We start from the raw sequence: 12179 nt of genomic DNA, 5'->3' as shown, positions 1-12179 counted from the left end.
GGTATTTAAGGATTGTTAAAAGGCCAGAAAGCCTCCAAACTACGAGTCGTTAAGAGTTTCAACCTCATCCGAGCAGTTAACGGCCAGGTGAGACCCGTTTATATGTAAAATATAGACTCTGTCCTTTAGAGGCAGCGGTGCTCGTCGAACAAGTCAACAAATGGTTAAACTGCAGAGCTTCAAGGCTTTTCCCCCTCCGTTCATAAAAAAAGTAGACGAGAGCGGGAGAGGAGAGAGAGAATAAGAGAGCGAAAAACTCACACACGCACACTTACACTTCAAAGCCCTGTCATCTGGCGCTGCGGAGAGCTGGTTTGAATTAAGTTTAATTCTCCTCCTCTCTCGTCTTTCCAAGTTCATGGCAGAAGAGGGAGTGAAAGGAGGAGGAGGAGAGAGAGAGAGGAAAAGAGAGAGGAGAGAGAAGAGAGAGGGAGAGACGGTGCTTCTGGTTTTCATTAGGGCCAATTTTCTTATCTTTTTTCTCTGTGCTTTCTGGAGGCTCAGACTTGATCCCCTGCAAATGCAACGTGGCACAGGCCAGCGGAGGAATGGGAAGGTGCCGGCTGCGAGGCACGCATCCCCTCCCGAGGAGGAGGAAAGACAGGACCACAACACACAGATAAACAATGAGACTGAAGGAGACAGAGGGAGACGTGGCGTATCAAGTGTCAACGCACATGTCTCCGTCTGCATGTTGTAAATGTGTAAGCACACTGAATGTAAAAAGCTGCAGGTGTGAGCGTTTTGCACGTCTGTTTCTCGGTGTTTTGTTGCATATTTATGCACCTTCAGTCAGTTTGACCCAGGCCCTTCTGCATTTCTATGAGCTTGTGTGCAGCATTTATATGCACATCGCCAATGACTCTCCAGCATCTGCAACTGTGCTACTTTGATTGTGCATGCATACAAAGCATGGTATAGGCATGTGCGCGTGTGTGTGGGCAGATCCATGAGCTGCGAGACAGGTTCGCCGCCGTCCTGCGGGGCCAATGAATTGTCCAATACTGCTGCAGCCTCGGGGGATTAACGGCGCCAGGGTCTGAGGTGATACACACCCAAACTCTTGTGCTCCTTCGCTTTATATCTTTGGACCTCTTCCAGAGCGCTGATTTAATAAGCTACGATTACATAAACAGAACACACAAACACAGCAAGAAACTCTCCACATGCACACTCACTCAAATGGATGCATGCACCCCTGAACTAACATACAGATACATACATGTACAGAAACTACCGCTGGGCTAAGTGAAGCACACTGCGTTACTGATTCATTTAAATACAGATGACACATCTTCAATAACTGTGTAATGTCTTCTGTGGTTGTGGCTTTCCAACATTTGAAGACATGATTCTGACAGTGTCATCAGGGCCATCTCATCTTGGGCTTGAGACTGAAAGTATTTGACCAAAAGTCTGGATTACAAACTAAACGTGTGGTGTTTGAAAGAAGTGGGCATTAAGGAGGCAGTGAGCGTCTAATGAGAGATGCTACTGAGCTGCAATACGGGAATTATTGCCAGACTCTGTGTTTTTTGTAATGTGATCCAGGAGGGGACTGACAGTCAGGATACGTCTCTGCTGCATCTTTTTTACCGTCCTCCTGTTGCTTTAAGTCCACTAACTTCATGGAAACATGATACTAAAATGCTGGAGAACCACTTTAAAAATAGTGAGTATGAATTTGTTTTACAGTACAGGCCATGTTCCTCTTTCTCAAATCAAATTCTTTATTTTTTCTTCACATGAATGGAAATATCTCATTTATCAACTATGATGTGTGGTACAAAGATAATCTCAGACAACATGTCACAACATACCATCACAAATGAAGCCCTGTTATGGGACAGACGCCCCAGCCTGCAAATCACATATTGTCAAATCAATTATCAATTATCTAGTCATTTCAATCCCTCTGTGCACTGCCTTCAACTACTGTTGTTAAATATAGAAGCATCTGAATTATATTCATCTTAACTCATTAAACCTTTTATATATTAGTATAGTAGATATTAGTATATTAGATGCTGTATGTAGTTTTCATTCATATGATTACTGATCAGTGGGATTTCATTTATGTGAATAACTGCTTTGTGTATCAATATACGTAGATGGAGAAAAATAGTACTTTTGTGTGAGGCAGACTGCACTGGCTATAGGCCTCAGTGATGATTATAAATAATATCTGTAGTGATATATTATAGATTAAATGGCTGTCATCGAGTGGGTGAATAACGGTGGAGGGATGGATGTGAGAGGCTTGGAGCACACCGGGGTCTGGGGTGCATTAGCGGGCTGAGGTGTGCTTCCGGGAGCTTGCGTGCTGAAAGCTGCGAGAAGACGGCGGCCTGTCAGTTTGATGTGTCGGCCCAGGCCAGATGGACACACGGTCGCGAACACGGGGTTCATCTTCAAAGAGCGCTGGAACCAATCCAGACCCGCACCTTACCAGCTGTATGAAGCAGATTTGTGTATGAGACATGTACATGTTCTGTGTTGAATCCATGCCTGTATGCTTTTAGGCCTTTCAAGCTCTGTGTGTGTGTGTGTGTGTCTGCGTGTTACGTGTGTGGAGGTTATAAATAGCTGAAAGAAAGTGGACCTAATAGAAATCAGGCCTGGCATGAAGGGGAGCTCCATACCTACTCAACAGCCTCCAATAGATCATTTGTCGAACTATGCACTGTGCAGCATCACAAGGAGCTAGATCATTCAGCCACAGACTCTCTCTGAAGTAGCAGGTGAGCTCAGTGTCTTACCTAAAAGCAGCCAGGTAATCTGCATCACCCATGGGAGGTTCAATTCCTCCTGTGAAGGCCATGTTCACGTTGAAGCCTACACCTGCTCCACTGCCCACCTGCAACACACATTAAAGCGAGACTTTACTTTAAAACGAGTGTATTTTAACCAAAGCCGTCTTTTTCTAAACCTAACCAAGAAGGTTTGTCCAAACAACGGAAAATAATATATAATATATAAACTTAAAATAAGTCGATACGTTCCACGTGGGATTCAAACACTAGTCTCTGCTTCTTATGTGGCCTTTGTTCCTTGTTGGTCAGTTGTAATAATGGTCCTGGAGCAACATTAATCATCACGTTGTAGGAACAACACCAACAGTTATAGTTAAACCTTCCTTCTTACCTCATCAGGTGCTCCACTGCCAGGGAAGAAGTTCCCGTCATCGTAGCGATGCAGTGACAGGTAGAGAACGCTGGGGTCTGCATAGAAGGCCTGCTGGGTGCCATTACCATGGTGAACATCCTGGGAACATCATAAAGGGAGGGGTTAGGGGAAAATGAGTGATTAAGAAAGGTTATAACAATATTCTCAGCATAACCTTTGACTCTTCTGGCTCGATCAACCCAACAAACATAACAGAGGCTATCACCAAAAGGACCTCAGAAGATTTATGAACTCCTTCACCTGCACTAAGACCAACTGAATGACATTTAAACAGACTACAATACTGCCAGACAGTCACGTCTGTCCCTCAGCTGCCGTCTGTTGTGATGTCAGAAAGAGATGGTCAGCAGGATTCAATAAAACACTCAACTTCACAACATCAATTAAATGACCTCATTGTCTGTATCCAAAGAATGCTTTAATACACTCATCCTAAAAATGTCCCTGTTGGCTGGAGGCACAGTGGCATGACAATGAGTTTGCTGGCTGCACTGAAAGTCCCCCTGCGACAGACAGAGAGGAAATGAAAAGGCCCTTCAAAGGCTTTTGGGAATGGCCATGACCAGCCGGGGACGCCACTGAGGAGGAGAGCTCCGAGACACGACTGGGGCTTTGTCATACCTTCTTATAAATTACTCCGTCTCTTTAGAAAAAAGGGGCAGTGTCTGACCTAAATAGACGATATTTTAAGCCCTTTCTGTCGACTTATAACAAGCACAGTATTGTGGATGCAGTGGTCTAATGGGCACAGAAATGTATTCCTGGGTTTGATTGTGGGTTATTTAACATGATATCCCACCTACATCTTTCTGATTATAAAACTATAATAAACCGAAATAATACTGATGATTTTGATATTGTTATAGCTTCATAGTGCAGAGGCAGTCTTTTCTTCCTGGGGAGGTGCTGAAGCAAAAGCCTCAGGGTCATTAAACCCCAAAGGTTTTATCACTTAGGACAATAAAAATCTTCTGCATATTAAATGTGAATCTGCTTACAAGTTATCAGATGTCTTGTGTAATGTTGACCTTTTGACTACTTGTGGAAAAAATGGGAAGGATGTGAGTAAAACAAGGTGATTAATCCTTGAAGGGCGAAATAAAAAAAAAGAGGTACGGGGGGTGTGCATCCCTCAAATTGACGGTTATGTAAAGAGCAAACCATCAGTGTTGTATGTGAAACTCACCCAGTCCACGATGAGGATTTTACTGACATTGAGCCTCTGCTGCAGGAGCTTGGCGGCTATCGCAACCGAGTTGAAGTAACAGAACCCCCTGAGAGTGCAGAGAGAGAGAGAGACAGTCACAAGACAGTATTATTAACTTACTGATACGTTTAAGCAGTTCTGTACTTGAATAAAGTCATGACACTTAAGTAGAAGCTTTAAAATGTGCATAAATACAGGAAAAACGTCACTGAATGCAAGTTGTCTACAAGGACGATGCTTAGAAAGCAGGGAGGTGAAGAGGAGAATTCATTTTCTGGTGGGAATTGAATTTAAGGGAAAAATGAAGGCCGGGAGACATTTACTCACATAGGCGTGCTCTCTTCGGCGTGGTGTCCAGGTGGTCGAACTACAGCGAAACCGTTCTGTGAGGGGAAAACAAAAATCATTCACACACAGCGTATTTCATTTAGTGTGCATAAACCATCAGTGTCCATGGTTTCTTTCTCTTTGAGAGACTGAGCGGTCAGATGATGTTGACAGACTTTTCCTGCTTTCACATTCAGTGTCTACCCCTTGGTGACGTGATAACAACAACACCACAAAAAATAACATAACACAACATAAATTAAAAGCAAAATTAATTTATTATCATAACTTTACTTCCATCAGGACCAGACTTAATCCTCTCAGCACCATTAATCTTCAAAAAAATGTCACCATGCCTCAGCTGAAGATTTAAAACAGTTTCTAACAGGAAGAATAACTCAATACGCACACAGAGAAACAGATGCGTACATCGGGTCAATTAAGGGGAGCTTTGTTAAGGCAGGGACCTGAGGGACTCACAGCAACTGTTCTGGGGGCTCCCACTGCTATGTGGGGACATTAGATAGATGTTCGGGCTGATGTAGAGCGAGGCAAGCTGGACTAATGATGTTGAGTCAGCTGCCTCGGATTAGCAGCCAGTCGGGAGTTTATTGTAGAGACAACTGCCTCAGCTGGTCTGAAGACACTCGGCTAATGCGGGCTGCTTCATACAGTATGTACGTAGATGTATGAGAGGCAAGAAGGTGGAGCGTTTCACTATGCAGAGGAAAAGTAACGATGGATTAAAATAGAAACGGGGAGAGAAACAGAAAGCAACAGATGGAGAGACAGACGTGTGAGTGTGTGAGTGTGTGTGGAGCAGATTTATGGCGTTGTGTGGAGTTCAGAGAGTTGCTGCAGGTGGAATTTGGTCATTTGGCTGCGGAGGATCCTCAGAGGACCATCTGTATGTGCATAGGCATGCGTGTGCGAATGTGTGTGTGTGCATGTATGTGTTAAGATCAGGTTAAGCTGAGGGCAAGTCAATACTCGTGCACTTTAACCCCAGCTGAAGCAAATCCATGTTGGTCACGATTCAGTTAAGTTTTGTATTTTTCCTCCCGAGGTGTGAGATCCATTTGATTTTCCTGTTAAACTCTGATAATTATCAATCACACAATGTACTATATAGACAGAGCAGACCATTATTTCTCTAAAGTAATAACGCCTGCATGTAGAAAAGGCATTAAACGCTAGCACAGCTAGCTAACACTAAGTGCGACGGCTGCTCTGCAGGTGGCTGTGGTGTAACACCAATAAAACAGGCCTGTTAGTGAGGACTGTTGGCATTTGCAGTGCCAGCGCGCCGGGCCTCCCTGCTGGGTTCAAACAGTAAGCAGCCATTGCCACAGACACAGGAAGGCTGGCTGGTGGGCAAAGCATGACGGGGGTGGGGATGTCTGTCTGAGAGGTGCTAACGAGACTTTGTGATGGAAAGAGCTGGAAGGAGGTTTCCCTTTTCCTGAGGTGTTTGGAGCCACAGCAGTGAGGAATATTCTCAAATAAACATTTACGACATCACCCATTAGCTCTGCCTCGTTCTCTCTGTAAAGACACTGTACGTGGCTGTCTGAAATTTAACTCAGCTGGAAAACGGCAGTCGACCCGATATCCTTCAAAGTTCTAGTCAAGGATCTATGTCAGCAGGGTCCATCTGAGCTTTGTTTCATGTCGGCTCCATCTTAAAATATCATTGAACACACACATAATTACCCACACAGACATAACAAATAAACTTCCTTAAGTCTTGCTGATTCCCTAAAAATAAAGCCCAACAAACAGCCCCGACTTCACTGCTCATTCGACTTACCTTCAGTTCTGCCGACGCTACTTTGAAGACGAGCTCCACCACCGAGCCGACGGCCAGACGAGCCGCGCTGGACGAGTGGACCTCATTCCAGATAGTGTCGCTGTCCACCTGCGGACACGAAAACACATGCAGTCATGGGATTTTGAGAGAACATTTTTGAAAAGGAGCAAAAAAAAAAAAAAAGAAAAAAAGCCACTTTATGCTGTTTTCCAAATCATTTCGAGATACTTGGTGGTTTACAGTATTTGAGCGCGGCAGTAATTATGAAACTGTGAGGACATTTGAAATCATTTAGCTTGTGTCATTTCTCAGCATCAAAGTTAGTCTTTGAAAGGGGGAGTTTAGCGACGGCTGGAAAATGTTTTCACCGACATGGAGGGAGAACAACAAAGAGAGAAAGCGTGAGGCAGTAACACATATTTAGAGGATTACTCATACGTACAGACAAACGGTCAAACCTGCACTAGAAAAGATCATTTCTGAATGTTTGCTTTAGCACACTAAGGACTATTCTGAGCAGTTAAATACATAAAATGTGTCACTTGAAAACATAAAATATTCTTAATTAACTAGAATAGCACTCAATAGAGAGCATAGCTCCACCGAGGCCCATCAGCCCCCTTTAATCCAATATCAAATTACATTTTAAACCACCTTTAACTGCTGAACTGTAATTTAAGATTACCAGATCTACAATTCACATCAAATTGTAGTCACTTATAGATACCAGCAATCTAAATACAACCGATTTTTTTTCATAAAGATCCATGGATTATTCCCTGAGATATTAACAAACAAGTCCCTGGATCTGTCTCTCTATCCAGATCTGCATCATGGGGTCTACTCTGGGTTGAGACACATCCTACATCCAAGTTTCAAGAAAAGTAGTTCAGTAGTTTTTAAGTTATCCTGCTGACAAAACCAACAAACCAACAAACAAACAGACACATCTGAAAACACAACCTTCACGGCTGATATAAAAATAGGTTACTCGTACTGGACACTGACACGAAATATTCTCTAGTTGATCCTGATGATTTAGAGGTCAAAGAAAACTTGAAGTCAAACTGTGAATTCTGTATTTATTCACTTGTTACATAGAGTGAAAATAAGATTTCACGGTTGATTGCATGTATACCTGTATGTGTGTGGGAGTGAGTGTATGTGCTTCAGACACAGGGCGAGCATTCAGTGGTCAAGCCTGATTAATGCTGAGGCACGCTTGGCCCTCAGCCCCAAATCACAACGGTACATCCACACACGTGCATCCGAGCCAAACGGACCACAATATTCTATGGGTTTGATTGTACGCAGGCCCGTGCACATGATAATATACACACCCTCCGTCAGGCATGGCAGATACTGCAGGCAGATGGAGCGCATGATAAACACAGAGAGAAGACGCTGGCAGAGGAAAAGAAGAAAAGGAAGGTCTGTATGTCAATGTGTTTGAACTGTACACACATGTGCGGAGCGGGCCGAGCCAGAGAGTTCTCGGAGCGAGGCTTTCTGATGTAAACCCGGGGCTGTTCTACTTTGAATACGTCAATTTTAACCAGACGGACAGCCGGCCTTGTTATGCACACTGACGGCCCTTCAGTCAGTCAACTGTGCTGATATTAACCCCCTACCATCCAATCAGCTCCCTCCGTCCTTCAACTAGTCGGTGTGCAAAGCGACTCAACGGCTTTTTTAAAGCCAGCCGGCCCACTTTGCTTCCCTCCTGTCTGCAGTGATCAAGGCTGGAGGAGGACGCCATAATAACATCCACAGGGAAGAAAAGGGCTCTTTTTAAGTTGTGCCAAGAAAGACTTTGTCATGAAATGAAACTGTGGCGCATTTAGACTACAAGACTGAAAAAAAAAAAAAGGGTGTGAGGAGGTAAAGAGAGGGAGACGTTATGTAGTAGCCGAGGCAGTGATTGAGCGAGCGGGCAAACGAAGAGCCTAGTGAGTGAGTGGATGGGAAACTGAATCATATATACAAGTCAGGTTAATGAGCACAAACAGATGCCGTTCTAAAGCAGCATGTGGAGACTGAGTGGTTTATTATTTCCCATGTTGATGTTAGTTTTGCCTCAAGCCAGGAGTGGGACACAAGCTAGTGAGGAAAAAGTGAAAGGGAAGGGATGTGTGTGTGTGTGTGTGTGTGTGTGTGTGTGTGTGTGTGTGTGTGTGTGTGTGTGTGTGTGTGTGTGTGTGTGTGTGTGTGTGTGTGTGTGCGTGTGTGTGTGTGCGTTGGAGGTTGAGAAAGAGCGGGAACGTGCTTGCATGACAGAATGATGGTTCTCCGCAGGCTGACAGCCTAATTTCAGCCCCCTTCCTCTTTAAAAGAGAGTGTGTGGGACGTGTATGTGTGTGTATATGACAGGAAGACAACAATTTGGGCCCATTTGCCATTATAAAGAGCAGAACAGAGCAGCGCCGGGCCCGGGCTCTTCTTGTTCCCACCACAGCAGCAGCGGCAGCGGCGGCGGTAACCCCCGAGGGGAGGAAGAGGGGGAGAGAGAGAGAAAGAGAGAGGGTTTGGATGACATGTGAAAGAGTTGGAGATGTAGCAGGAGAAAGGAAAGGGCAGTGTAGGTGTACTGTAGGCGGGGGGGTTATGGAAAAGTAGAGCTGCAACGATCATAAGATTAACTGATCAAAACAAAGTTAGAGGTGCAGTATGTAAGAATTCCCCACTTGTTGAAATCATACTAATTACAAACAGGAGGCAGCAAGTCACCAGAGTAGGTGCTAACTGTAGCCGCTGTTAGCTCAGTTAGCTGTGCAGCTAGCAGTCTGGGCTGGGAGCTCAGAGCAACAGGGAAGTGTTGGTGTTTGCACCACCAGCACAAGAGCTGCGAACCCGGACGGGCGGGGCTAGCTGAATGTATTTCGACCAAAAATCTCACATATTAAATATAAGACCTTTGAGGGTGTCGTCCTGGACTTTGGGAAACACTGATTGACTTTTTTCACAGTTCAAACATTTAATAAACTAAAAAACAAATCAATTAATGGAGAAAAAAATCAACATATTAAAGCAACATTGTGTAGGAATTGTTATGTTGCGCACATCTACTTCAGGTGTCAGGCGCGTCAGGAGAGGGACAGGTTGCAAGCAAACTCCTGCACACTGTCTAACTTGCAAAAATAAATGTATGTGTGAGTGTGACATTTCTGTACTAGACCCCAGTTTTGCAGATAAATGTATCTTTGCAGGTGAGACAAACTGTGGGGGAACCAAACTGCACAAGCGTTACAAGCAAACGCCCCCACTCACACACACAGTGTCATAAATGTAACCCCCAGGTGTCAAATGTGATGTAACATTACATGCTAACTACAAACAAATATGGCATGTCATAACAATATTATGTCTGGCTGCATTGCTTAACTGAGCTAACTAGCTAATGGCAGCTGCAGTGGTTACCATAGAAACAAGTAAATCTATCCAAAATAAAGGGTAAAAAAAAACGTAATGTTACTTAATCAATGATGAGCTGCAACCCTATGAAAAGGACTACACACACACACACACACACACACACACACACACACACACACACACACACACACACACACACACACACACACACACACACACACACACACACACACACACACACACACACACACACACACAGGTGTGAGATGAGACCATCCTAACATATCTATTTCAAAAGACAGAACCTCCAACTCTCCAACAACTGCCTTAGCACACAAACATCCCCAAACACACTGCTATGCACACAAACAAAAACATACCCCACACACACACGCAAACACACAGTCAGACACACACACAAACACACACAGCTCGTATGCTGAAAACATCTGGTTATAATTACAAACACGGCGGAAAGGCAAGCAACAGCTTTTGTTGCCTCTGGTCCTTGAGGGGTGGTGTGTGTGTGTGTGTGTGTGTGTGTGTGTGCGCGCAAGTGTGTTAGGATTGTGTGTGCGTGTGTTTGTTTGGTGGAACGAGAACAAATGGGACCATTATTTAGGCAGGGGGCAGAGGGAGAGTGGGCGAAGGGAAACAGTTATTATACTACTATTTGATGATGCTGAAACTATGCTCATTTGTTTCATTACAGCGTCAGACGCAGCAGAGCCAGTTGGGTATTGATTAGATTAACACGATGTTGTAAAAAATGCAACAGTCTATTACAACAATTTTCCACTGAATAAAGCAGCGTGACTAACACCGGGCAATTTCCAAGTAATATCAGGCGCACAAATTACCAATACCTAATTATAGCGTGAATATTTGTGAAGTGACTTAAAAACTTGGCTTAACTTACTCACCCCTATGCCTCCACATGGTAACCTCACAAACATGGGGCTCACTGAACCTGAAAAGGAAAGAAATGGAGAATTAGAAAAGAGTGATAGAGGAAAAAAAGAAAGGTTACCAGGTGAAGAGGTAACTTTCTGGACTCGCAGGCACAACCGGCTGCGTGACCCCCTGAAACTGAGCATTTGACTCTCTGACCTAATCTAAACAGCGAGAGTATACAGGGGCGAGCTTTAATTGGGCGAGGTGAAAGGAAAGAAAGGATCTCGTAACCCTGATAATCAAACCCTCTCCCTCTTCAGGAGGATTCAAGAGTCGAGAGGCAGAAAGAGTTCGCTCTTGTTTTGTTTTAGCGAGTGGAAATGAATAAACTCCAGTTTTCTGACAGGTTAGAAATAAACAGAAAACCATGTGGTCTGGAAAATAGAGTTTCCTCCAAATAACAAAAGCTTTATTTACATCTTGTTCTAAATAAACTGCACACTACAGCTGCAGCGATTAGTGGATTAATCAATCGAAAAAGAAAATGAGTTGCCATCAATCGATCGTTATCAATCGATTCATCACTTAACTGTGACATGAGATGAAAATAATCATTAGTTGCAGCCCCACATACAAAACTCGATATGTAGAAGGGATCAAAACTTTTTACTCCAGCAGATGTTTAATCTAACAGACTTACTCGCCTCTCAGTACATTTCTCAAGAAATGTTTCAAAGTAAAAACATAACTGCCAAGTTTCAAACTAATCCCAATCCAGTGTTGACAACAGGATCAGTGTAAAGTTTCATGAGTACGACAGCAGACCTCAGAAACTCCATGGGCAGAGCGTGGCACTCGCATTAGTTAAGGTGAGGGGGTCCAAGAGTCATTCAGCCAAAATACATGTGCTCAACGGTGTCCGACAGATATTCAATAGAGTGTCTATGAATACTTTAATCCCTGACTAGTTGCCATCTTTGTGGGTTTATAACTTTCTTCTCCGTTTTCATGTCGTCATGTGTGCAAAAACACCTGTAGGCTGGACCTTCCACAGGAGTATCTGGTAATTCTCCTGTGTAAGCAGTAATAAGAAGGGGAATTTATGTCTCCACTGGAATGAAAGCTAAGATGACCACTGGGGTTTGCCCCTTAGTTTTTTTTACACACACACTTGCACACACACAAACTACACCTGCACTTGAAGCCACAAAGGCTAAGTGACTAAGCAGCCTGTGCGACTTTTAGTTAACAAGCGTCAGCGGCTCCTCACCTTATCGTAACACCTCCAGGACTTTATTAGACCGGACCTTTTGTTATGACACGGTTTAAGCATTAACGCAGATTCCTTTAACAGACGCTGCAGATTCACATGAAGGACTCAAG

General features: G+C 43.9%; 1 protein-coding gene across 6 annotated transcripts in view; it reads right to left on the bottom strand.

Moving 5' to 3' along the window:
• The window catches only part of hdac4 (histone deacetylase 4), a 138070-nt gene that overhangs the window by 23371 nt on the left and 102520 nt on the right, over positions 1-12179 (bottom strand). For all 6 annotated transcript variants that reach the window (XM_084361260.1, XM_084361261.1, XM_084361262.1 and 3 more), the window contains 6 exons: positions 10826-10872; positions 6531-6638; positions 4721-4776; positions 4373-4460; positions 3145-3264; positions 2760-2857 (listed from right to left, as the gene is read on the bottom strand). In XM_084361260.1, coding sequence (XP_084217386.1) covers positions 2760-2857; positions 3145-3264; positions 4373-4460; positions 4721-4776; positions 6531-6638; positions 10826-10872 — 517 coding nt within the window. The remainder of the gene's footprint in view (positions 1-2759; positions 2858-3144; positions 3265-4372; positions 4461-4720; positions 4777-6530; positions 6639-10825; positions 10873-12179) is intronic.

Source organism: Pagrus pagrus (assembly GCF_965226575.1).
Source record: "Pagrus pagrus genome assembly, chromosome: 9".
Lineage (NCBI taxonomy): Eukaryota > Metazoa > Chordata > Actinopteri > Spariformes > Sparidae > Pagrus > Pagrus pagrus.
This window is presented reverse-complemented; position numbering and strand designations above follow the sequence as displayed.